Genomic DNA, 26,943 nt, shown 5'->3' with positions numbered 1-26,943 from the left:
TTCTACTTTGACATCTTATCTCCTCGGCTCTGTATTTTTCCGTTGGCTGCGCGCCATTATCATGTGTGCCTGCGCTAATAAAAAAGAGACTTACTTGACTTTCTTGGACTGTTCATAAAGTGCAGAGGAGAGTCGTCCTCGGGGGCTGAAAATGAAATCGCACAAGCACTTTGAAATAGTTACATGTCTGTTCACTTACCATCTGATTCCACTGGGGCTCATCTCAGCCAAAGCTGAAAAAAGCCTGCTGCTGGAGTGGCATTGTTTGCTTACCGCCAGCCTGGGCACACACATTCAAGTTTGAGGGTGGCTGACTTACTCTATTGTGCCATGATTGTGGAAAAAAAGAGATGTTTGAATGGCTGCTTTTAATTCTTTTCTATGCTTACTGTTACTTATTTTTTAGTCCAAACGGGAGAAACAAAAGCAAGGGGAGGGCGCGGGGGTCTGTCTGTGCAAACTGCCGACCAAGAGATTGATTCAGAGGTTAAAAAGGAAATGAAACAGTCAATGGAGAACCACAAACCGTAGAAAAAGATGAAATAAACAAACAATTAAAAGCTCTGGCAGTAACATCAGACAGGCTGTCACTAACCTAAAAAACATCATTATTCTGATGTGAACTGAGCACCAGGAGCCTCGTTATTGATAAAAAAAGAAAGAAAGTTGCATCCAAACAGAAGTCCTTTGTGTTTGAATGCACAAGGTTACACTAGGATAGGACAGCATACCACATCATCAAAAATAATATATACGCTATATAAACCTTCACCTAAACTTACTTTACTTGATCCTCATACTTCACTCATGCTTTTTCAGACTTATATAGAACTTGAGTGATATAACTTACAGCAGATCTAATCGCTGATGGACAGAGTGAGGACTGTTCATTCGCCTAAATCACTATGTTTGTCTCTACTTTGTCTGATACAATTAGTCCAATTTTGGTTTGCCAGAAGTAGAAGCGGAGAGAAACCAAATGCAGTATAAAGACTAAAAAGTCATGGTTTGCCAGGGAGAAAGAATCCCATTAGCCTTTCAAAGAGGTTCAAGCAAAGCATCAGTCAACCCTGACTGTATGAAAGATCGAGGAACATGGATGCCTCATCAATCAAAGACCATCAGTCAATGTAATTAAGCCTAAATGTATTGGGTATATAGTAGTGATATAGTTATAATGTCAATGCATAGTGTTTTAACTCCCATATACCCAACCTATTTAAGTATTTCCTGTCTCTACCATCCATCCCATTTGACTTGAACATGGCATCTGCCCAGTTTGATCACTGCGGAGGAGGAGAAATGCTGACCTCACACCTGAAGCCAACCCACACGCCTGCTGCTGAGGAGGCAGAGCCTGAGGATTGAGGAGGCCGGCCCACCTCCGGCAGAGATCGCTGAGGTGGTCTAAAAACTCAGCAGTGGCAAGGCGCCAGCGGTAGATGAGACGCCTAAGACCTTGGTTGCTTTCGGGTGATGCGCCCTTTTCCGTGACGCTTTGAGATCGGGAGCAGGGGGCCGCAGGGTGGTCTCGGTTTAGCTGATGCTTAGCCCAGGGTGCTGAAAAGGAGGCTCCGGTCACTGTCGATCACCACGTTCAGGAGGAGCACTGCAGAGCCCATCCTGGAGCAGGGGGCCAGCTCCTGCAGGGATCATGGAGGGGTCAAGGATTGTTCGCACATGCAGCTGTTCTTAGTGGAGTTGCAAAAGTCTTTAAGGTGAGTTGTGGGATTACTGTGGGTGCTATGAGGTACTGGCACAACAGCTGTGCCTGCATATAATCACAGTCTTGAAAAAATGATGGGGTGCCCCATGCTGGAAGCCAGTTGTTCTAATACCTCGGGCTCGTGTTCATGAGTTATAAGTTATGAGGTGTCAAGTCATCTGCTTGTCCAGTCTGTTGCAGTTCAATTCAACCCAACACAATTACAAGGTTCAAGTTTTTGTTGTTTTGCGTACCGGGTTACATTACATCGAGAGGTGTTTCTAATTTTTTGTCCCTCCCTTATACACACATGAAGGGAATATTAGAAACGCCTCTGAATATAATGCAGTTCAGTTCATCTTCACCAACTCTGATCTCGATGCTGAAACATAATTAACTCCTCTATCACGCTGTCAAATATTATCGTCATCATAAAAGACTTTATAGCAGAACAGGTGGATTGCATTAGGTTGTACATGCGCAGCTTGTAAAGTGGTCCCTGAATATATGTCTCAAACGGCACACTTTAAGCTACTTCCTGGTCTAGAATAATGAGCCTTCACATCGTGAATGTCACTTGTCTTTGATTCTTTGAGAAAGAAAGAAACAATGCACACATTGTGGCTCCACTGCTTCTGAATTCAGACTCTGCATAGTGAAGCCTTTGTTGTCTGAAAGTCAAAGCAGGACAAATGCCATTATTATTAGTTACTGTGACTTCCAAACCAATGCATCTTGTATTTAAACGGTTTCCTATCAGTAGTATAAAATGAGATGAGGATGAAACCTGAAACAAAGCTCAAACACACAGCATCACAGTGCAGTAAGTGCTCAGCTGCACCATCAGCACTTCGTACTGAGCGTAGAGCTGATCCCTGATGGGAGACAAATGATCTCAGTAAGTCCGTGAAGTAAGACCCCGGTCTGCTTTTTAACATGATGGAGAGCCGCTCTGGCACAGCTGGCACCCGAGGAATACAGTTTGCTATCGCTAGCAAGTATATACTGGCAGCTGCACAAGCCTCTACATTTAGACATGTTTACAATACAGGGATAATCCTGCTGGGGTCTCCATTCACCCTGCCAGGGCTTATGTGCAATAATGACCAGCTCACTGTACATAATCCTGTTTATTACACAACTAACTATAGCAGAGTGAACTGTAATGATTCCACTCAAAATATTGATAGAAAATAATTTTATTACGAGCACATTTTAAAGCTTCTTCTGCTTATTAGCAAGACTCCAAACATGTGACAGACTCATTGAAATCTGAACACCATGTTAATGGCAGCAGCTTCTAATCCAGGGGCCGGGCCACTGGTTAGGTTGTTCTCTACTACTGTGGGACGAATGAACTCCTGCACCGAACTGCTCTGCATGTTTAGAGTAATGTATACGCTGCAGCTTCAGACTTTATCTCTGGAGCACAGCAGCTTTTTCCTTGCAGATTACAGCAAGAAAAAAAAAGAAAATCATCATCCTCCTCTCTTTAAAGCATCTGTCTGGGACGCCGAAGCCGCCTGATGGTTAAAGCATATATCACATAATGGTAATGTCCCTGGTTCCACCCCAGCTTTTGTTCCCTTTGTTCATTTCCCTCTCTCTCCTCATGTTCCCTGTCTTTCTACGCTGTCGACCGTCAGATAAAGGAAGAAAAAAAAACTTGAACCATCTATCCTCCAGGTCAGCATTTCATTTAATTTCGAGGCATTTTGGTGTCAGGTGGGCTGAGGTAAATCAGAGCGCTGCTGGTCTTAGCTGTCTGCACAGTTTGGTGCAGGACGTGAAGAAAAATGGTGGTATATTTCTGCTCGGGTTGTATTGTCAGAGATTGTGTGCACTCACCATCTCCTAAAAATTCAATTTCAAACACTTGTCTCTGTTTAACCCCCCCCCCCCCCCCCCCAATTAGCATTTATTGCTAATTGCACAGTGATTGCCAGAATCTGCATTTCTCAAATCTGAACAACTGAGGTGGCACAAGCACAAATGTTATAATGACCCATATAACAGCCACAATTGTCAATTGAAAAAGGTTGAAAAATAGTCACATTTCCCTTTAAATGTGAACCACAGAGCCAGCTTATGCTCCGATTTTGCAGTCTAGCTAGAAAATGAAATGATTAGTCTAAAATTAAAGACTGGGGAAAATCAATAATGTATTTGTGGGTTGGATGTAGCAGTAAATTCTAAACGTGTCGGCCGGGGGGGTTAGGGGGGGCTAATTGTCTTGTGGGCCCAGTCTCAGTTTGAGACCCCTGCTCGTATCTGCTAATCGCAAATCTGATTTTAAGGAATAAATGAAAAATAGGCTGATTGCTAATATTTCTACTATCTGTCAAAACGTTCCAGCAAACTGCACGTGTAGATTTCTCCGAAAACTCACCTTTGATGCAAAAGTACTGAGTGAGGATGCATAAAGTAAGGCGTTAGACAGAAACCTTGTATGTGTCGCTTCCTGCTCCCTCCTGCACGGTTGGTATTGGGGACTCGCATTAGTTTGATTAAACGCATTGTTGAGCTTAGCTCCTCTTCGGTTCTCATTGAGCCATTAGACAAATTCTTCGTATTTGCAAAAAGAAACAAAATTAATTTCTTATATTTGCTTTTATGTTCTGTCACTTTTAGCTGGATATATGTCTTTCCTATTGCAGAGAGGTTTTCTTATCCCTGTAAGGGGCAGTAAACTCAACAGCAGTAAAACACCTACTAAAGGAAACTGAAGGCTCCTCACAATGAAATGTGCAGTGCAACATGGCATGGAAGCTAACAGAGGAGACTCAGCTGTTCTAATCCATCACATACAGCGAGCTACAAACACGAAGGCACGAACAGGAAGACCAGGGCGCCACTTTCCTTATAGCAAACATTAGACAGACAGTCGTGTAATGTGATCAGTACAGCAATCTGACGGCTTTGAGAGTGGCGCAGTGTGTAGGTGACATTAGCATGCAGATTCTATGTAAATCACGTTCTCCTTGCCCCCTCCCCTCAAACCCCTCCTCTCCACGGCGCAACCACGAGAGAGAATTGAAACTGAAAAGCAGTGACGCTGAAAACCTGTCACTAAAAAAAAAAGACAGACATGAAGGAAAAGTCAGAAGATTGCCCCTGAAAAATACATCAGGATGCAAAATGCATCAAAAGAAAGCGCAATCATTTCTTCTGTCTGTGTTTTATTTTTCAGTGGAACTCCTGTGCGCTCCGGTTCAACTTTTTCCAAGTGTTTCAACGCCAGCGTCTCCTCTTTCACTTCAGGTTTTGTTTTCAACGCAGAATTTCATGTCTGATGTCAGAATGCTGCCGTTGCGGCCACGTAGCCGAGCTGCTGTAGGATTGATGAAAAATGTAATCATCAAATTCAACAACCAGCCCCGTTTCAGTTAATCAGATTAACTTGGCTCCTTTCTCAGAGTGCAGCAGACAGACACATGCAAAACAGCTATTATATAGTAATTTATTAATTTTGGTGAATGTCTTTTGAAGGGCAATTTACAGCTTTTACCAGAGCTATAGAACAATACTTTATAATTACAACATTTACAGGTGCGGTTCAGTTTGTCTTCTTACATCAAACGATGGAGATGAGCTGTGGGGGAACACAGAATCAATGCATTGACACAGGTACTGGAGACAAAGCAAAATACTTTTCATTGGTCAATATTGAACCTGCTCATTGGCTTGGCCTATAGGAATGCATTCGTCTTAATCAGTCACAGAGCGCAATGACACATACATGGCGGCTCGTTGTCGCTTTACAGCAGAGGGACTGACAGGTTTGACGAACACAGTCAAGCAAAAGCATGAAAAACTGACTATTGCCGTAACAACGGCGCCACGCACACGGCGTCATCTGGTAGATATACTGCGCGTACCTGTCCTCAAAAAAAAGCAGACTTTAAACACAGACCATGTGTGTGAAAACGGGCGCAACGAGACTCAAACCGGCCTCAGCGTTCATTCACAGCAGAAGCAGTTCGTATTCGAACTTTTCACTCAGACTCATTTGTATTCCACAACACTCACCCTATAATAGAAAAGATAAAATATGCAAATTTAGGAAGGTAGAGTGCTCGGAGATAGCAATTTGAAGGTTAAGATTGATTCAGCAATATCCACTATGTTTCTACAACCAGTCAAGAAAGGGTAAGGAACATTTTATTTAACAGGAAATGAATAAATAAAAGGTTACTAAAAAAGCCATAAGTAAAGAAAAGCTTCAGCTCCACTGTCTCAAAGCACTCTTTCAACGGAGTGGAGTGATGAACAAAGGGAGAGCAGTGATTTCAATAGTACCAGAGGCAACAAGTTATTACAAATCTTCAGCGGTAGTAAAAAGCTGAACTCTTAAATGTTGCTCTGCTGAGGGTTGCTTGTGTTTAATCTGGTCCATTCTTCAGTCCGACCTCCTCCAGTGCTCTATTATCACCAGCTTAAAGGACACAACTGATTTCCTGTATCAGTGTTCTTCTCAACCCGTTCAGGATATCTAAATTTGTTCATTTTGGTGGGGGTTTGTCCAATCTCTTCTTTTTTTTTTGTCCTCTCACCATATTCTCAAAAATAAACTGCAGTTTAAAAAAAACGGTGGGTGAAAAATGTCAAATGACTTGGATTTGAGGAAGCGTGTTCATGAATAATTTATAGAGCCACTTCCAAATAATAAATAAACAAATGAATAAATAAACAAGCAGGCAAGCAAACATCAACAAACACATTTTTCCCAGTATTTTTTCCTTGTGTTTTTTTTTTTTTTCGTAGAAATGTCTCTGGTAACCCCAGTGTCCAGTTCTGTGTGTATTCTTGAAAAATAGTCTTGTACAAGTTATTTACCACACTGCAGTTTTCCAAAAGGATGTGGAGGGGGAGCAGTGTGAGGATTCTGCAGCAGAGCTGACACGTGGAGCTGGCAGCTGTAGGCAGCTTCGCAGCTGCTACAGTCGAACTGGTCTGACTGAAAGTCTGAAGCAAAATCTAGATATTTGAATCCTCCTAGTGGTCCATTCCCGCGGACGAGGGACGCCCTCGGCGCTCGCTCCTGGTCACCGCCGGGTGGAAAGTTGTCTTCCTGTGACGTAAACTCTCCGCGTGTTCCTTTCTCTCACTCATGATCCCTCCAGCGTTGAAAAAATACATTTTTTTTAAATTTCTTAAAACTAGCTTTTACTCTACATTTTGCCTCCAAAAGCTTTTTTTTTTAGTTCTGTGATGTGCTTTAGCATCCGACGGGGATTTTTAACACACCTCCAGGCTTCTCGTGGGGGGAAGCCCGATGGACTCGTCCGGCTCTGTTTCAGTGAGATGGAAACCAAAATGGTGGGACGTGGGGGGTGGTGTAAAACGGTCTCTGTCCTGACACAGTGTTTCCTGCTATGTGTCTTGAACACACATCTCCAAAGACAGGGCTTGAAAAAAAGACCGGCGGTGCAGGCATTTGGGCTAAAGCACGGTGGCGTTGTGGCCCTCCATCCTGGGCAGCCTGGGGTCCTGTACTGTCCCCATGGTGACTAGAAGTGGACGGCTGTCCTCGGACATGGTCGACCGGCCCAGGGACACTGAGGTGGGAATGGAGGCCCCCCTCTGGTGTGCTGCAGAGGAGGTCATGGAGGTGCCCTGTTGGGGGAGAGGGGGTGGAGGAGGGGGGTTGGGGTTACCGTGGGCGGCCTCCAGCGGCATGCCTTGCTCCTGGTAGCCGTAGCCGATGTTCCCGCAGGGGAATCGTCTCAGTCTGTAGAGGGGAACCGGGGGCAACGCGGCTGAATCTAACAGCAGAGGTGACTGGGCGGCAGGAGGTGGTGGTGGGGGCAGCAGAGGTCTGCAAAGACCCTGCTGCTGCTGCTGCTGATGGTGCAGCAGCTGCAGTTGGTGCTGCTGCTGGAGCTGATGCTGGAACTGCTTGTGCTGGTGCTGGTGCTGGTGCTGGAGGCCCAGCGCCCCTGCCACCTCAGCAACAGTCCGGCCCACGTGCTCCTGCCCCTCGCCGGGCACCCTGCCGCTGCTCCCTCCTGCTCCCCCCACCCCCGCCTGCCTCTGCTGCTGCTGCTTCCTCTGCTGCAGGAACCACGAGCCGTACGTCGGGTTCCACAGACTGGTGCTCTTCCCGTTGTGGCCCTCCTTCTCTGGCGGGTGGCCCTGGGTGAACGCCAGGTTGATGTGGCCCCCCTCGAGGCCGGGCTGGGTGGTGACGTGAGGTCCCTTGGCAGTGAGTGTAGAGGTTGCCGTGGAGGTGACTGTGTTAGTGGTTGTCACGGGGATGGAGGTTTGCGAGTGAGGCTGCTGGTGCTGGTGGAGGTATGGCTGGGGCTGGGGCTGGGCTGACATCTGTGCTTTGGCCTCCGATGCTGCGCTAGTGACGACAGCGTGCTCCCCACCTCTCCGGTTCTCTTCTGTGGGATAAGAAGGGGGCGGCTGCAGGGCCTCCCCATCAGGCACCTGGGCCTTCACCAGCACGGTCGGCGCTGAGGGGTCGTCAGGGCGCACGGGTACGCGCTCCTCCTCTTCGGGGATGGGCCCATACTCGACAGGCAGGGGCATGGTCACCACATCAGGGTCCTAAAGTCAGGTTAAGAGATGTTTTTCAGTATTTCGGTGTTATCACTACACATGAGCTGCAAGTAGGAGGTGAGAAAATTAACAGTTTCTTTAGCTACAATGGAAACTGCCACTGTCAGCAAACTGTCTATGTTATGAAGCAGCTCCAGTAAACCGTCACAATTTAAATCAAGCAATTTTGCACAATTGTATTCATATAAATTCCTCAAATTGCTCAGCCCAAACTCCTCTTTTCATGGCAGCCAGGATCCCACAGTGTGCTCTGTTTGGTTACCTGTAAGCAGTAGTCGATTCTCTCCAGGATAGTTGAGAAGTTCGGCCTGTCTTCAGGCTGATGCTGCCAACTCTGAGTCATTATGCGGTACCTAAAGGCACACGTGGAGAAGCACACAAGCAGAAAGCACTTTGTGAAAAACATTTTCTGCCGACAAACAGACAACAGAGGCTGACCGGCAACATCTCTCCCGCTGATCCAGCAAACGCCAGATTGATCTATCTCGACAAAACATTCCCCCAGGTAGAATTTGAGCGCCATCTCCCGCCACTTGGAGTGATGGCGCTGAACGGGCGTAGCGCGCTGCAGGAGAAGCTGCCGGCGGAGTTCGATCCTGAGATGCGGTTTTAATTGCCGAGCTGATTCCAACTGCAGCTGCTGCTTTCGGTAATCAGCGCGTCCTGTCGTGAGACTGTTTCCCAACTTCGAAATTAAGAGAAGGCCGCATGTGTGTTTTTATTTACAAGGCACATGCAAGGCGGGTAATCTGCCAAGCTGTGGCCGACAAGAGGGGGGCCAAAGCTGTGGAGTCACAGAGAGGCCAAAGGAAGGATGTGTGTGTGTGTGTGCCCATGTATGTTTTATAATAGAGTTGGCATGGGAGCCGGTATCAGACAAGTGAGTGAAGAATACAGTGTGATATGGAAATGGTTTTTAAGCTCCCCATGATGTCGTCCTAATGGGGGGGCAAACATGAAAGAAAACTGTTGATGTGGTGTCCATATTGAAAGCACTGAGCGCAATCTCCCGTAACGCTGTCTGACGGCCTCTGGGTCACAACTCGCCTACGTGCCGTTATCATGAGAGCCTTTCATGTCTGCCTTTTTTTATGCTGCCTGTGCACAATGTATGCATCATATGCAAAGGAGCATCCTTCTTCCTGGTGAATGTTCTGGAAAAACTTAATTAGACCTCATGGGATAACGTTTTTCTTGCGGTCACATGAACGCATTCATTCATTCATTGATGCTGTGTGTGGGTCTGCACGTACACTGGCCCGGGGCAGTTTTTAGGCGGGTCCATCCTTCCACCGTTGGTTACGAACTCCAGCACTTCCTGGTTACTGCGACTTGGATATGGCATGTAGCCCAGCGAGAAGATCTCCCACAGCAGAACCCCGAATGACCTGAGAAAAGCAGACGATGAGAGGGCAGATTAGCTACAGGGAGAGAAAGAAAGCGAGTGAAACTAAGGACAATCACGTCATAAATTATAAGCATCATCAGCGCCGAAGCTGTGAAGGATGAGAGCGGAGGACAGAGAACGACAGAGAGGCAAGACGAGGAATAGAAAACACACTGCTGGGGATCAAAGGCGCTGAAGGACAGAGGAAGGTGAACGGCAGTAAAAGGGAGAGAGCAGGCGGGTGGGACGGCAGACGTCTGAGGGGGAAACATGGGAGGTGGAATCACAGCGAGGGCAGCTGAGGCCAACGAGAGAGAAGAGCGACGGATTCTCACCACGTGTCTGTTTTGGATGTGAAGATGCCCTCCATGAAGGCTTCAGGTGGCATCCACTTCACTGGCAGCATGGCCCGCCCGCCCTTCCTGTAATAGCTTGCCCTACACACACACACACACACACACACACACACGCACTGTTAGTATATTATCATAGTACACAATCATCAACAGTAGTTTTTCTTTGCCTGCTAATAATGAACACTGGAAGAGCTTTAAAATGAAAGCCAGTATTTGTAGTTTGCAGCACCATCGCCATGGCAACACCACTGCCCTCAAAAGCAGAAGAGGGGAAAAAAAATTCTAACATCTGGCAATTAATTCACTATTTGTCAGCGGCCGTATCAGCACTCTGATCCAATCGCGTCTTCAGCTTCCGAACACGCAGGTGTGAGAGACCCTCTAAGAACCCCTTATCTCGGCGAGAGGAAAAAGGAAAGATGTTTTGCCTGAGCCGAGCCCCGTCTGAGCCATTTTTAACGCTGTCTTGCGGCGGGCCATCGGCGGAGAAATTATCTGATGTGTGCCCTGTCTGATTGCTGCTGCTGATAGAGGCCACTGCCTGGTTCATCTTGCCCTGCTCCAGACTCGCAGCGACGGGCAGACGTGAACCGGGTTCAGCTCGCCTCCCCCGTCCGTCATGCGTCCAGAGTTTAGTGATGTCAGCTGTGTTTGGCTGGGAAAGAGTTGTGCTTTGGCATCGATTGCTGTTGCAGAGGAGTAAATCTGTTTGCCCCAAATGATTCTGTCAAAATAAATAAATAAATAAATGACACATTTTCTCCCTAAGCTGTCGTTTGTACGCATGGCAAGTCTTTCATGATATAGGACTAGAATAGCCCGTGGACACAGTTTTGTGACTGGAAGGTTGCCAGGTCAAATCCCCGGGCCTTTTAGAAATGCGAGGGAGTGGCAGTCGCACTTTCTTTCCCTTCCCCTTCAAAATCTTCACCAAGCAAGCGAGGCACCGACTGCTCTGCTGGAGCTGCACATGGCGGCACAGGAAAGGGCTGTAATTACAAGTGGGCAGCTCCCAGGTGTGAATGCGAAGCAGGATGAGAAAAGAGCATTGTGCTCAGTTGGCATTCCCTGGACAAATAAGAGCGGGGAAAAAAAGAAAGAGAGAGAAAATAAGAGAATGGGAAACACATCAAAAACAGGGTGGCAAAGAATGAAACAGACAATTCCAGCTTGGATAAAATATGGCAAGCCAAAAAATAAAAAATAAAAATAAGATTGTGGTTCTGGCAGCCTGAGTTCCTCAGATATAGCACCCAAAGCTTATGGACTTGGGCTGCTTGACCCATCACATTTTGTGTGTAGTTTGTCTTCAGTTTAAGGAGGATTTCAAGCTGACTTCAAGCTATGCTCTCGCTCAAGGGGCAGAAATGTCTGAAGTACTGTTCAAAGCTTTAAAAGTTATCTGGAAAATACGCTGCATCTAGTGCCAGGAAGCTCAAAAACATGTAATATATCATAATGCGCACAATCTGCCGCTGAGCCTCACCTTCTTAACTGAACTGAAGTGAGGCGAGTCAGCAACAACCAAGTAAAAAAACAAAATGCTGCAATATTTATCACCAGCTCGAGCCACGTTTTTTGGCGTGATATTTACTGAAGTGGAAATTCAAGGTTTGAAGGTTTAAAGAATGAGAGGCGATGGCATTTTCCACAGGATCGACTCGAGACAAACAGCAGGGGCCGGCGCTCATTATGTGGTTGAACTCAGAGCTTCGGCTGTGTGTCTTCGGGGGAGCACCGAGTAGAGGTGGATATGGATGATATGCTGCTAGAGAATATGGCTGAAAGGGAAATACTGTGTGTGCTTAGCAAACTATCGGCATACGAAGTTAGCCTTGAAGAAAATTACACATAATCGATGAAGCACAGAAAACAATCACTAGTCGAGTCTGTTTGCTTGACAGATTAGTTAAGAACCACTGCAGGGCAGTCACACCAACGCCTGAATCTATCACTTAGAATAACACAATCAATTCAGTGACGGGAAGCAGCTACCTCCCCCATTTTTAAGCCTACAATTAGCGGACTCAGTTCTGCCACCATCTTCTCCACTGTGCCCTCCTTTCCTGGTATCCCTCTAATTTTCCCGTCTGTCCCAATAAAGGAAATAGCGAGGGAAGCAGACTGGCATGAAGAGATGCAATTAGATCAAACAGGTGTGGCGGCGGGCGCTCGGTGAATCCTCGTTGCTCTGAGAAGGCTGATTTCAGTGGTCAGGAGGCTGCCACTATTTTTGCTGTTTTATATTTATTTTCTGACCTCTGCAAGTAAAATACATCTTTTTAGAAAGATGACCTGAACACATGAAACATTCATTCCATTGTCTGGCCATTAGAAAATGCTGGAATATTTTGAAAAGATAGAGGGATGGCAAAATGCAAGGCATAAGACTGATAATCCCCCTATCAGGGGATCGACCTCTGTTTTTCCCTCTTTTTTTTTTTTTTAGCGCTGGGTTTATGGACATATTTATTACTCCTGCTAACACCAGCGACACAGACTGAAAGCTGAGCTGCAGATTAGGAAGGATTAAATAAAATCCGGGGAAATCTATAGCACAAATGGAGGTGTTTTATACCCGTCTGTGTTCTTTTGCTCTTTTTTTTCTCTTGTGTGAGCGCTTCAGCGTGCAGAGTGGAAGCTGGGAGATAGAGAAGTATTAGAGGCAGAAACTGAGTCGTCGAGCAGACTGGGTTGAATGGAGGGTAAGACAGAAAAACACAATGTGGAGGCTAATACTTGCGCCTGTTCATTGAGTTAAATGTCTTTGTTCTGCCATTACTCTGTGTGTGTGTGTGTGCTGACAACCTAAAATCATGCTGCGTACCATTGTTAATAGTTCCTATGAGAATATGGTCATTTAAGGCAAAATACCAATTCTTTTCCAGAGGCCTGGTGAATTTCTCTTCATAGCGGCGGCTGTTTACCTCAGGATGATTACTGACTGGCAGCCATTGTTTGCCCAGCTTTTTATTTACCGCCACATCAGCGGTGTGCAAGCATGCGTGTGAGCCTGTGCGTGAGAGAGGAAGCCCGTGGAACACCGCGTGCAAGCACGCCTGTGGCTCCCCTCCCAGAATAGAAAAAGGCTGACATTAAGCCCCGTCCCGGTCCCTCACTGCGTCCCCTGCGACGGCCTCAGAAGGGCTCCCGTGTCCCTCGTCACATAGCAGGAGGGCCGCATCACGGAACAGCAAAAATAACACACCGGCGGCGCGGCGGCATTGTGCGCTGAGCAACCATCCCTCCCTCTCAAAATAATAACAGTGATAAGAAAACAAAACCCCAGCCCCGGCACCACGGCTCCAAGCTGAGAGATAAAAACAAAATCACATCGAGGCACCTGAAAAACTGACATCAGCAATTAAATCAAGCGCTCCTAATGCGGCCCCCCCGTGGGTATTGTGCAACAGCCTCTCCCGGATGCTCTGAGAGTGACTTTGCTCTCGTGTGACTTTCCATCGGCTGACTGGAAAGCGCCGTGCTGATGTAGCTGAATGTTGTGACATATGTCCCCTGCTCTAATTTCTTACCAGATGAAAGGCTTGGGAGATTTCCCTGCTGGATTGTGCATTCATTTAAACGGTGTCACGTGAAATTGCAGTAGCTATATATATATATATATATAAAGTTTGAGGTAAGAATATAAGACGCCGCTGGGGCTCCGGATGAGCTGACGTAGATTAAAAGAAAGCATCGGTGCGACAGTGTGATGGAGAATGAGTCACTCCCAGCTGAGCTTCAGCAGTTTATCGGGCTAGCCGGTCGTCTTTACGCCAAATGATGAACTTTCTTTCTCATTTCTCAGTGTGGTGCGAGTTTAGTCGGGCTCAGCCCCCTTTAGACCTCATATAGACTCAAATTCAACTGAATCTGCGCTTGATTTTCAGCCAGCCGAGGCGGTCTTTGCTGCTGTCAGTCAGTGAACTGTGCTGGAGTCGTACCTGTAAATATCTCGAGCCATCCCGAAATCTCCAATCTTGGCCACGCGGCCCGGTCCTTTGCAGGTCAGCAGGCAATTCCGAGCTGCAATGTCCCTGAAAGGTGAGATAAAGACGTACAGACTGTCAGGTCACTGCATGTCCTTAAAGCCTGGATTGATGGAGATTGGTCCCTTCATCAGAACACAATAACTCAGTGCCACCGCAAGTCTGAATGATGTGATTATGAAGAGACTGTAGAATAGCTAGGCATGCTGAGCATTGACATTCACACATCTTAGCTCCTGAGTTGTATTTTCACAAGTAGTTTCACAAGTTTTCCACATATTTGCATCTATAAGAGAACTGCATGTATGAGACACCTACAGACGCTCCCCTGTTGGATCTGAAGTTCAGCGTAACTGCCAAGTTGCCTGGGGCAAGCTGGTAAAGTGTATAGTTTCCGACAGTGCCTTTATAGCTCTGCCCACATGGTGCATCCAGAGAAAAGATTGGAATATTCCGCAGAATATGCAGGCATGAAATTCATAAAACTTGTATTTGTTCTTTGAGAAAATACAGTATCTGGCACAGCGTGCTCTGCGCCCGTCTGGGGAACGGGAAATAGAGCCCTGCACACACTGTACTCTGCTCCCCAGGCGTCTGGCTTTCTGAACGTCTTAAGAAGCGACGTTGCGAGCACGCCGCTCCTCATCAGACCGAAGAGGGCCGAAAAATGCGCAGAACTTAACATCAGAATAGCATCACGTGACGCTGCGCTCAAGCTAGATCATGAGACGGGGGCGGGCCTGGAAATGAAAAACCAGCAGCGATACGAACCGCAGCACTGAGCTCTGCGCGTGTGGAGGCAGCAACACATTGTTTTGATGTTTTGCCTCCACACTCTGATGAACTCGGATGTGAAATGACACAATGAGGATGAAGTAATAGTTCAGACTGATTCAAAGTGAGGGCTTTTTAAGACTGGGATTACACTACGCATGGTTGCCCCACTTCAATGTGCCAGGAGTGTTTGGAACTATTCAACTTATATTACAGTACGACTTCAAGTTTGATGTTAAATGATTTAGTATTAAATAAGAACAACACTGTGTCTCGGCATCCATTTGCTTTCCCGTTTATATCCAAAAAGATTTTTTTTTTTACTTTGCTTGAGTCCAATTTAGACTCAGGCGGTTACATGAGTGTCTGTAAACTGAGTTATCAAACCAGCTACAGAGAATTTCCTAAATTGTGGTATCACAGTACAAAATCTCCGAGCGAAACAATCAATCCATTTAGGCGCATCTCAGCTCCTTCAGGAAGACGGAATGATTTCTATCATAGCATGACTACAATCAGCATGTGGGGGTTCACACACACACACACACACACACACACACTCCCAGCATCCTTTCTCATGAGGCGCTGTAGCCAAATCCAAGTATTCCTTTAATGTAGTTTAATGGCTTGGAAGAATTCATGCAAATGATTTGCTTTTGCTTGTAGGCAAGGACGAGCCTTGAAGTGCAGCAGTAGCTGTCACAGAGTGCTTGCTGAGGGGCTTCAGGGAAGGACACAGTGCTGCTGTACATGCAGCACAGTGATGTGAGAGCGGGCTGTTATTAAAACTATGTTAACTGGCTTCATACTGTAGACCTTATTTACACTCAATTTTAACTGCGGCTTAAAGAGCCATTTCACTGCAGCACCCGGAGAACAATCTGCGTTATTAGTCTATTTTAACACCACCTGAGGTTGCATTAAAGTACCCGACTCTCCTCAGCGCACTGCTTCTTTTTCAGGTGCTTACAATTTCCAATGTGAATGCCAAGCCTGTTGTAAAATAAAGTAACTTGAGAGTAAAATTACACAATCCACTGGCCATAGAAACAGACAAATGCCTCCACAGATAAATGCATAGAAGAAACACAATAGCGAGAGTGAGTTGGTCTGAGGCAGCATTAATCCTGCGATTTAACCTGTTGGAGCACAGAACAGCTCATCCGACCCTGTAATTCCTGAGAAAAAGCTGCATTTTCTGAGTCGTGGATACACCTCCACCCCCACCTCCCTCACCTGCCCTTTATTCAACCCTGAGTAAACACACCTCTATAAAAATTGAAATTAGCTTCAAGGACAGCGTTAGGGGGAATTTTAATACAGGGTTGAAGGCAGAAAAGCGGGCTTTATAGAAGCTCACGAGCATACGGAGAAGAGTCCGCCATTAGGTGGATTGATGGGGCTTTACTGTGCCACGTTGGGGCAAACAACGTTTAATAGGCCTCGTTTGTCATTGGCCAATTCCTGGGAAGTCAAAGAGACATGAAGTAAAGGGGGACGCACTTTAATTGTGCTGATGTGACTGTAGGAGCAATTTTGACCTTTTCCCATTTTGACATGTACTTGACTTTCCCGGTTGACTCCTATGAAATAGATCTTTGCAAGATTCAAGAGAAGGACTCTAAAATCCTTTAGTCACAACCGCTGTGAGGGGCGTGGAAGGGGCACTCTGCTGACTTGGATACAGACCATAAAAAGTCAAGCCGGCCACCCCATCTGCCTGCACCGACGCTAAACTCATCACTTGTCCTTTCTGCTACGATGCGAAAGTCAGAAGGCATGCAGAGTCCGTATGTTGCACTCGGAAGGATGCAGTCAGCTCATAATTCTGTGACTACTCAATTAACTCAATTTGTTTTCTCCCTCTGATCTGATCTCTGACCTGTTTCGGTAGGAGCAATACAGGGCCACAGAAAACAATACACCCTTTCATGACTATGAGCTGTATTTGCTAAAGCCAGAACACTTGGTGTAACTGCATATGCATATGCACAATCTGTGACCATATGGTGAAGTACCTGTGTATAAACTGGTTCTCCTCCAGATACTGGCAGCCCTTCGCGATGTCTCTGGCCACGTTGAGAAGGTCCACCATGGTCAGGCTGGACGGGTGCTCCTGATCACACAGAGAAGAGACAGAACGGAACATTAGAGAACACGTCAGAGGCAGATTTGGAAAGACAGAGGCAGTACACATCATGGCGGTAAAGAAAACATGAGCACATGTTTGAAAGTGTGACAGATCTAACTCGGATCGTAGGGTGTTCAATTCTTGGGCTCAGTGAGAAGAGCAGAAGCGGTAACTTAAAATTCTGGTACGTAATGCATTTTAGAAGCTTTTTGTTGTATTTGTTGGAAATGTCTTTACATCTTGACAGAAATCAATTATCAAATGAAATAAAAAAAAAGAGAAAAAGTCCAGGTCATGTAGCTGTAGCAGGCCACTGAAAGCCCATCCAATCATTTCATTCACGCTGAAAGGCCTTCCTGTTACCTTTGTACCTGAATACCTGCGCACACTCTGCCCGAGCACCCATTGTGCGTGAGTGCTCCACAGGGCGAGGAGGACATATTGCTAAAGCTACTCACACAAGAATGGGAAAGTGCATCCAACATTTCTCAATACTGACATGCTGGCTTGACAGCTGTGAGTTCTAACAATAGCCGTGTTTGTTGTTTGCTTCCATTATGATAATGGCGTTTGAATGACATAGTTGGGTACGGTTAGCGATGATAGTGGTGTGCTGCACTCCTGTCCCCAATGCTTTCCCGTGGACTCGTGCCCCGGCAGCAGTCTGCTCTCTCCAACGTTACCAACCCCAGCTTTGAGGGGGTAGAAAAAAAAAATCATCATTCAATGACTTTGTGCTCTCGAGCGTGACAGAGCAGCGTGTCTCACCAGCCGGGGTCTGGTCTCCCTCAGGAAAGTCTTAAGGTCTCCTCCGGCCATCAGCTCCAGCAGGATGAACCTGGGCATGGCCTGCAGACTGACTCCTATACAGCGCACAATGTTCTGGTGGCTGAACTTGCTGCAGGGACAGAGACACAGCAGGGTAAAGAAAGTCAGAAATGGCTCTGTTGGCACTGTTTGAGAGGCAGAGTTTTGTTCAAGGTTCATTTATTTGTCACTCTCCAACACAGGGCTGTGAAATGAAATGCAAAATGTTGTCCCTTCATGCTACACACACACTCTTGCAGCTGCTGTTCTTTGGGGTTTACAGTAAAAAGGTGGAGGATAAATTGAGGAGTGTCAAAGCCTCAGGAAAGAAGCTGCTCCGTAGTCTGGTGGTACAGCAGTGGATACTTCTGTATCGCTTGCCAGGCGACAGCAGGGTGAACAGGCTGTAGCTGGGATTGGTACCTTTTCCTTTGGGCTCTGTGCAGCCACCTAACTAATATCCCTGATGCTCACGTACCAGTGATGCTGTGTTTTAATCACTTGCCGCAGAGCCCTCCTGTCCACTCACATCCCATGTCAATTTGTTTCCAGTCAGGCTGCTTACATTGTGTAAGTGGCTCTTACCTGATGATTAGAGCCTCCATAAGGAAGTCCAGCTCATCTTGCTCAGAGCAAACCTCAGGAAGGGTCTGTGGTAAACAGAAAAGAAAATCAGTTGATTGTAGGTTCTAAGTTATATAAACAGTAGTAATTGCATTTTGTATTTAGTGCCTGATGCGTTTAAAGTGATGAAAGAGAGGCGATGTAGTGTTTGTGCTGTAAAGCCTTAAACTGCGACACAGCAAAGCAAAATTTAACAGAGAAATGCTATGTTCAACTTCATGATATCTCTTCATCCAAAAATGGACGATGTGTAATTAGCCGTCGACTTGACTCAATTGACCTCGGACTCTCTCACCTTGACAGCCACTTGCAGAGGACTCGGTTCACCTGGTATCCCCACTGCCAGCCCTTCATAGACTTCACCAAAAGCACCGTGACCCAGACCCCTGGAGACACATTAAGCACCACCGTGTGATAAGAATACAATAACGACTAGGCTGATTTTTCTAGACTGAGGGCATTAGAAGCAGTAAGACTGTCCTAAATATACCCGCATCCAAAGAATGATCACCTATGGAGCTGAGTACTCAGTAAAGAAACGAGAGCCACGGAAAAGCCTGAACAGAAGTGATTTCTTTAAAGCAGCTCGGCAGAGATGCTAATCAGTATTCTAAATGAATGCCTCTCCTTCTAAATTAACTGTCTCCATGTGACATCCTGCTGCAGATGAGTGCAGAATGGTGAACTCTGACACCAAATTATAGTTTTGATTTTCCCCTTTGCAGCGATTTCACTTGATTCATAACTCGCATAAATCTAGATGCTGGAAGATATTCATGGGTCCACAAGAAAAAGAATTTCCCACAAAGCTTAGGAACCACAATGATAAACTGGCGGACTATAAACACATGAAAGATGCATTAAAAATTAAAAAGAGCCCTGCAAAAATCATTTCTCAGCCAGTGGGATCACTGCAGTAGACCCATACACTGCGAGACTGCACACTTTAATATTTCAGGCTTTAGTTAAACTGCTGCTTCTCGTGCCATGCTGTATTTATGAGTCCACCCTATTTAAATACTTTGTACTAATGGATTTTCATTACAATTACAGTGAACGGCAACATTTGTCGGGTTTGCTCAGGCACTGTTATCCTTGAGTCAGTGATTTCGCCACAGATGTAGACACATGCATTCAGCTCATACTAAATTTGTCCACGATGGTCTCTTTTAACGATGAGATGATAATGTTCCCAGAGACAGTGCTGGGAGAAGTAACACGAAGTCCCTTGATCTTCTACCTGGTGAGGGAGATATTGCGCCGCGGCACTTCTTTCAGGTCGTTGACCGAGGCCGTCTTGCCGGCGAAGCAGTAGTTGGGGTTGTAGTCGGTCATGATGGTGGAGGCCCGCAGCTTACTGAGCTTGCAGTCCGGACTCTGCAGCTCCAGCTGAATCGACTGCAGCTCTGTGTGTTTACGCCTGTACACTGATGAGACGAAAATGAAAGAGGAATTTCATTCCACCGCTGAGATATTCGCAATTTACAAAACAAACAAAAACCTTGAACCCATCTTCTTGTAGAAAATGATTGCTGGCAGCCAAAGCACAAAGCTTTTACAATTATTATTTCTCTAAAGACCTTTTTTGCTTGTGCAACTGCTTTTTTTTTTATAAAATGGAATTCCTTTGTGTCTTTGAAATTTGTTTTCCTAAAATATTCAGATGCACAGAGTTTCAGAATTAAACCCTCTCATAAATTTGTGCATCTAAGAGATACAATCACATGTGTGCTGTAGAAGCGAATGGCAACAGCATGCAGAAAATTTACACCTCTTTTCGTCATATTGCAAAAAAAATGCACTTCATGTAGAACAGACCACTGTATGAAGACACACACACACACACTTTACAGTGCTAGAAGCCTCGACCTGGGCTGGGAACACATCAGTCGTGGGGAGATTTGTTTATGTGTGTATTTGTGTGCCTATGCTTATGTGTGTGATAGGGGACTTATTTATTTACCAAGTGCCGTCTAATGTACGAGCGCTGTCAGCCGCCGGCCGAGCAGCCATCCATCATTAGCGCATTTCATTCATCACAGTGGTAATCCCACACCTCCTCTGCTTCCCGCCTCGTCTACCGACGTGCGCGCAAGAGTGTAGGTGGGAGTGCGGACATGTGCGCCCGTCTGCAAGCATGAGAGCGAGCGTGGGTGTGTGTGGAGGAGATGATGGCTCAATGAGTGCATATGTCTGGCTGTAATGGCCTGAAAGCAGGCGGGCAGACAGATGTCTGCCCTGGCCCCGAGGCTCACTTCCCATCCTGACAACAACCTGCTAAGGGCCGTCTGAGAGGGACCGGGCCAAACACTGGAGAATTGTGTATGTGCGTGTGTGTGTGTGTGTGTGAGAGAGAGAGAGAGAGAGAGAGCTAGAACATGTGTCTATTGTGCAAACAGAAGTGCTCATGTGATGCCTGGTGAACATTTTCAAATCGGAACTGAGACCACAGTACCAACAGATTTAATAGATTTTCAGGATTTTTTAGTAAGAACGCACACACCAGACCTCACACTTTGCGTTGTCACTAAACGATTTCAGAGCGTCTCCTGCGATCAAACATGACTTCAGAGAACTGTGTTGTGCTTAGTTTCGCACCGGAAAACAAAAAATGCTAAAAACAATTGTGGATGAACTCATGGCTGAGAGGATGGAATCAGCACGGCTACACGAGCTGGAAGTAAAGCTTTACTGTTAAGGTTATGGTTGATGATGCATCCTGGTCGACTTGCTCTCTTGGCTATCGCAGGTTTCTGCTCAGTATATTCTTTCACTTACAATTATTGCAGCTGTTGGGAGCAGTCGCTGGTGGAAATGTTACCAATGACTGTCCCAGCAGCAAAAAGGACTTTTCCAGCATCTACTCAATGTTAACTGACGTCCTGCAACATTGCTGGCTAAGGACGTTTATAAATCACAGTCTCAGTCAAGCTTTTACTTTGAAAAAAGCTGCAATACCGCAAACATGACATGAAAACTTCTGGTAGTTAGGTTGTGTATAGTGTGCTGTTAGACAGCTGGTGGGTTTTGAAGGTCAATTGTGAAACAAAGCACGATTGTATGTACAATTGTGTCTCATGTTTATTCAAAAAGATTTTAATCGTGGAATCACTCATCCTCCAGAACAATATCTGCAGAGGCTGATACCGGATTTACATATCGGTGTCTTTGGCGCCGACTGACGCGCGTCCATGCTTACTTATCATGACTCCGGACACAGCCAGCAGCAGGGCGGCGATGAGGGCCGAGGTGCCCACGGACAGACCCAGCGCCAGGTGGGAGAGGGACGGCTGGGGGGGCAGCGGGGACGCCTCTGCAAGACAAGGAGAAACAACAGCGTTCCACAGTTGTTATCTTCCCCAGAGGAGTATTAACATTCACTTCGCCACTCTGATCCCCAACTTAATTAATGATGTGAAAGCGATGACACAACAGAGCTTAGGAGCAACGACGGCCGGTGAATGTCAATTCCTTTTCGGCGGCGAGGGGAGATCTCATTCCATTTGTCTAAGCTGAGGAACAAATCTGCACACCGAGAGAGAGACCATATTGAGATGGTGACCTTTTATGACCTGGCATCATAGATTTATCTACTGCTTGTCATTACCGGGAACAGATTTGCAAATCATAGAGCAAGGAGACACTCGAGGTCATTAAGATATTATTGAGATGGTAATGGCCCTGTTATTTTGCTTCAAATTATAAAGTGACATTCTGCAATATGAATTCATTTCAGATCTGCATTCATACACTCGTCATTCATCTGAGATTACAAATCATAATTGAAGAGGCAGTTGTAGCTCCACGGGGGTTTGCCTGCAATCCCTTGTTACAATTTAACTCAAGAAGAAGATGAGGCACAAGTGATTTTTAGTCAAGGTTGATGTGATCTAATGGGCGCGTGACCTCACTAAGCCCGAAATGTGTTCATACAAATCCACTGTATAATGCCACTGCATGAGTATCCAGGTGAGGCCCTGCCCAAACCCCTGACATGATAAGATAAAGAGCTTTTATCTGACTGTAGCGCAGAGATAAATCACAAATCACAGAACAGGACTCAACACTCAGAAATTACAAGCTAATACTGCCATGGGTATATCCATTTTCATTAACAGGTTGGCTTATCCCACGGATTGATAATTACTATGAATGATTAAGGCACGATTAAAAAACCTTTCCTCAGATAAAGATTCAATAAAGTACAGAGCCTCCCAGGCTTAATTACTTTTGTAGATTAATTCATTATCTATTCAGTGAGTCACAGTCTATTACAGGTGCGATTACATTCAGCTTAACTTCAGCTTGGATTAGTTTCACATATATTTGTGGGGAAGAGGGAGAAACAGGTCGTGGTTCCTCATTGCAAACTGTAAAGCGTGTGTGTGTGTGTCGGACCTGTAGCGTTGATGCAGGACATGCCGTCCGCCGCCAGTTTGAGGTCTTCATCGCAGTAGCAGACGATGCTGTCCTTGATCTCGTGGCATTCGCCGCTCTCACAATGGCTGCAGTTCTGCACCGGGCTGATGATCACCTCACCATCCCCCTCCATAGCTTTATGCACACACACACACACACACACACACACACACACACACACACACACAGGTGTCCAACATGAGCAGGGTCCGATTAGACATCTCCAGGATGTCTCCTCGTAAAATAAGCAGACGTTCATTGTCACTTCAGTGTCATCTACTAGAATTGATCTTAAGTAATGCTCGTATGAAGATGACTTTTCTCGCTAGCATCAATAATAACGATGAAGTCAACTACGAACATCTCACTTCTGACTTATTCCAGTGATTCAAATGTTAATGTCATCAAATAGTGGTTTGTGTTTGAGAATTTACAGCACAGTCACGAACATACTGAGCTTCATGCATATGGAAATCAAACTTTATCTGTTAGATCATATGAAATATGAAATGCCACTCAGGCTGTTTATCTGTGCATGTGTTGCTGCTCTGGTCTGATTCGCCCAGTATTTGTGACCGTGAATATCATCACCCAAAGCCTGGAAACCTGTAATCTAACGCTGTCACTGGCTTAAAACTGAATGAGAAAGCTAGAAACTACATGAGATGGGTGGAGGTCATCGTGCATGGAGGGCTGAGAGCGTGCAGATTGTCACTCCGGCCAAGTCTCACCTGAAACTAGATGAATGTACTGATTCTCACTCAAGGTGTGTTAATCAGAAGTATGATCTGCTGTGAGCTAAAACCTGCAGACTCATAAACTGTCTAAAAAAAAAAAGAGAAGATTTTTACAACATCCATTACTTAATTTAGATTTAAAGGAACCAATTTTCTAAATTGTACGCTACATCGAGCAGGAACAAATCAGTCTACCATGAATTAGTTATGGGCTGTTTGTGGAAGCTCGTTCTGTTTACAGTGGTAAGCAAAGCAAATGCACTCATCTGCGGGATCTAGTTTCTCTCATCATTCTGTTATCAGCTTTAGGAGTACAAATACATAAATCTCACTGAGAGACTCTAGAAAGGTTTCGCAGCAAGAATGCAAATGTCTGGAGAGCCGATGCTGGCAGCGCGCTAGCTGAGACGCTCTGTGCTGAGGGTCTTTAGACACAGACACTTCATGTTACTTTAAAGACAGCACATGCAACAATTTCTCCACAATTCAAGTCTGACAAGCATTACATAAGTAGTGTTCCTCTCTTTAAGCTTATTAATCGATACTGACATGACAAAAGTGTATTTTCTCTTTAACACAGGAGGATCAGGTGAAGGTCACTGAAGCTCTCCTGGCCTCTAATAACACGCACATTTTCTTCAGTGCATACCAGCATCTAGTGACGGCAGTTTGACTGGATGACTGTGTCATCTCATCCTCATTGAAGCAGCCTGTATTCGGCTGATTGGGGGAACTGTGTCGCAAGGCGTTTACCTGTGCCAACATTAACAGAATGATTTTTTTAAAATCCTTTTTTTGGTTTCTCAGTGCACACAGCAGGTCTCGCTGGTTTCATTTGAGCTCAAGGACCTGCCGGTGCCGCTCAAGCTGGGAGGGAAATAACTGCCGAAGCCATTTGTGATTACAACTTCAAACCACAAATGCCCTTAAAGCTGACCTTTGCACAGAAGATATTCTCTCAAGTTATTAAACTACAGATATTACAAGCTGATAGTCCCTCCTGCCTATACTGATAAGGATTTAGGCCATCTGGTAATTCACTGATTATAAATCATGCCACTTTCTCTCTCTTGGTTTCAGGAAGTTTCTTTTGTGGGAATATAAAAGCTTTAATCATAAAACAGATATATAGATAGATGTGGACTATAACCTTCTGATGTTTATTATCTGTCTTATAATGTGTGATTTTCTTTCATGAGGCTACAAAAATTGGGACACTTGAAAGGTGCTGGACAGAGAGCATAAGTGTTGGGCCTGGCCAGCACTACAGTTGCATCTTAAGATAAACATTTCATTAACATCTGCTTTGAAAATAGCTTAAAAAAGAGAAATAACAGCGAAGCTCTCAGCATGTCACCAGCTGGCACCGAAAGCATAATGTGTTTTCTAATCAATGAAGGATTTGGTGCAGTTTGAAACACCAAATTTTTTGTCTTGTTTACAGCTTAAATTCAGCCTGAAGTCTTTGTCCCCCAGAGGAAACGGAGGAGTGTGTGTGCTGAAAGCAGCACTGCCTCACCATCTCCAGACAGCATGAGCCCTATTAAAGCTCAATGGGAGAGAGATATCAGTGTGCACTTTACCACAGCCCAATGGAGGACCATTTTAAAAAGCACTTCACTTTTCCCATTTTCCCCTTTTTTTTCTGCTTCTCTACAGAGCCGAGTGAAGAGGGAATCTTGGATGATGTATTGATGGTCAACAATCTTATCGGCGCAGCTGAAATGTGACTGTGAAATTTTCAGACTGTTTTTTTAGCAGCTGTCAGTTTCAAATGTTCTAGAAGAACAGGGCTGAGATGGGTCGACGGGTCGACAGCGGACGGATTTATTGAGCAGCTCCTCCTCAATCTGGAGCTGTTTTAATCAATCAAATCATCTGGTTGTGTCTTCTTTCGATGTGGAAACTCCACACTCTCGTCGCTCCACCGCTGCCCATATCTGCTGTGCATTTCTACAATATCCTTTTCTGATGTCACACGGCGAAGCATCTCATTCTCATCTCGCGGCACAGATCTATATTAGCTGCGTGCTGTGAAAGCTTGCACCGGGGGAAGCAAACGAGATGTACCCCGACAAAAACTAATTCAAAATGTCAGTAGCAAAGACCGTTTTTCTCATCGTTCTAAGTACAAACACGTCAAGTCTCACCTACAAAACACAACAAACGCATCAAACGTGGAATACAAATATCTCTGCTGTTTTTTTTTTTTTTGACTAGTCCGTCTGTGTGTTTAAATGCCACGCAGAGTCCTCTCACATTACCTTTCAGAGGCTGGAGGAAGGAGTCTCCCTCCGGGCCGAGGAAGGACGTGCCGTCATCGCCGTCATGTTTGGGGTTGTTATATATGGAGGTGTTACCACCTAGAAGCCGGGAAGGACACAGCGACAACACCTCAGTGCCTTCCTAACACTAACTGACACATGGTATATTCTGGGGAGCTAAACTAGAACATTTTAAAGCACATTTCACAGACCATCCAGACAGAAACACAAGGACACATCATCTGCTGTAACCCGTCAGACTTCCTCTCATTGTCCTCTTCTTCTTAATATGCATTACTACAGTAGTTGGATAAGACTATTTACTGCACACGAACACTACCTCTGCACAAACTGTCGGTCCGTGCTGTGTACTTCCCACTGCTGTTGCAGCCCAGTTATCTAGCAGGGGTCATTACCGTTCAGCTCACACTGCTTCATATACGCTCAGCACAAAGAAATACAAGGTGTCATATTCTGATCCTGCGTTTGAACAATCTATGATCTAATCCGGAGTGAGTTACAGATGATTGAGCAGTTAGAGGGACAGGATATGTGGCAGCCTGTGGGATTCAGTCTGATCCCTGATCTACAAACTCTCACCCTGTCACATTCAGTATAAAACACACACGTCACTCCAAGATGTGCATTTAAGTCACTCTTGACAGCTCAAGACAATTTATTTAATAATCTTTTTCTGGGTGTTGAAAGCTCTTGGACTAACCTCTGTAGCCTCCGCCGCCGCCCCCGGACATGCAGCCGCCCCCGCCGCCCCCGAAGCCGCCGTGGGTCTGCCAGAACTTTTGACAGGCCTGGCCTCCCTGGCCTCCCAGCACCAGCGGTCTGCCGCCCTGACTGACGGGAGCACTGTCATTCCAACCTCCGCCTCCACCTGTCACCAAACACAACACACCTTGGATGTGATGTGGAGTTATGTGTTGTGCGGCGAATCAGCGTGTGTGACAGAGGGAGAGTGAGGCAGAGAGAGCGAGTCCTTAAATGGGTCAAAGTTAGTCGGCGAAATGATGCTGAACTGCAGGAATGCATGTTGTATGTCTATTGGCGTGCACACACACACATACACACAGGTATTAGTAATAACACTGGTTAGTGCAGAGACCATGAAAACAGAAAAATTCCTTTAAAAGAGACCTGGTAACACAAGATAAAATTTATAGCTAATAAA

General features: G+C 45.7%; 1 protein-coding gene across 1 annotated transcript in view; it reads right to left on the bottom strand.

Moving 5' to 3' along the window:
• Window positions 1-6,198: 6,198 nt before the first annotated feature.
• The window catches only part of alk (ALK receptor tyrosine kinase), a 298,244-nt gene continuing 277,499 nt past the window's right edge, over window positions 6,199-26,943 (bottom strand). The window contains exons 16-29 of the mRNA XM_041954075.1: window positions 26,482-26,649; window positions 25,761-25,859; window positions 22,739-22,894; window positions 21,540-21,653; window positions 19,581-19,767; window positions 18,636-18,726; window positions 18,302-18,366; window positions 17,678-17,807; window positions 16,797-16,894; window positions 13,960-14,052; window positions 9,995-10,096; window positions 9,526-9,660; window positions 8,535-8,625; window positions 6,199-8,260 (exon numbers count right to left, since the gene is read on the bottom strand). Coding sequence (XP_041810009.1) covers window positions 7,148-8,260; window positions 8,535-8,625; window positions 9,526-9,660; window positions 9,995-10,096; window positions 13,960-14,052; window positions 16,797-16,894; window positions 17,678-17,807; window positions 18,302-18,366; window positions 18,636-18,726; window positions 19,581-19,767; window positions 21,540-21,653; window positions 22,739-22,894; window positions 25,761-25,859; window positions 26,482-26,649 — 2,642 coding nt within the window. The 3' untranslated portion in view covers window positions 6,199-7,147. The remainder of the gene's footprint in view (window positions 8,261-8,534; window positions 8,626-9,525; window positions 9,661-9,994; window positions 10,097-13,959; window positions 14,053-16,796; window positions 16,895-17,677; window positions 17,808-18,301; window positions 18,367-18,635; window positions 18,727-19,580; window positions 19,768-21,539; window positions 21,654-22,738; window positions 22,895-25,760; window positions 25,860-26,481; window positions 26,650-26,943) is intronic.

The sequence above is a fragment of the Chelmon rostratus genome, chromosome 15 (assembly GCF_017976325.1).
Source record: "Chelmon rostratus isolate fCheRos1 chromosome 15, fCheRos1.pri, whole genome shotgun sequence".
Lineage (NCBI taxonomy): Eukaryota > Metazoa > Chordata > Actinopteri > Chaetodontiformes > Chaetodontidae > Chelmon > Chelmon rostratus.
Note: the sequence above shows the minus strand (reverse complement) of the source record. Positions and strands in the feature narration are given on the sequence as shown.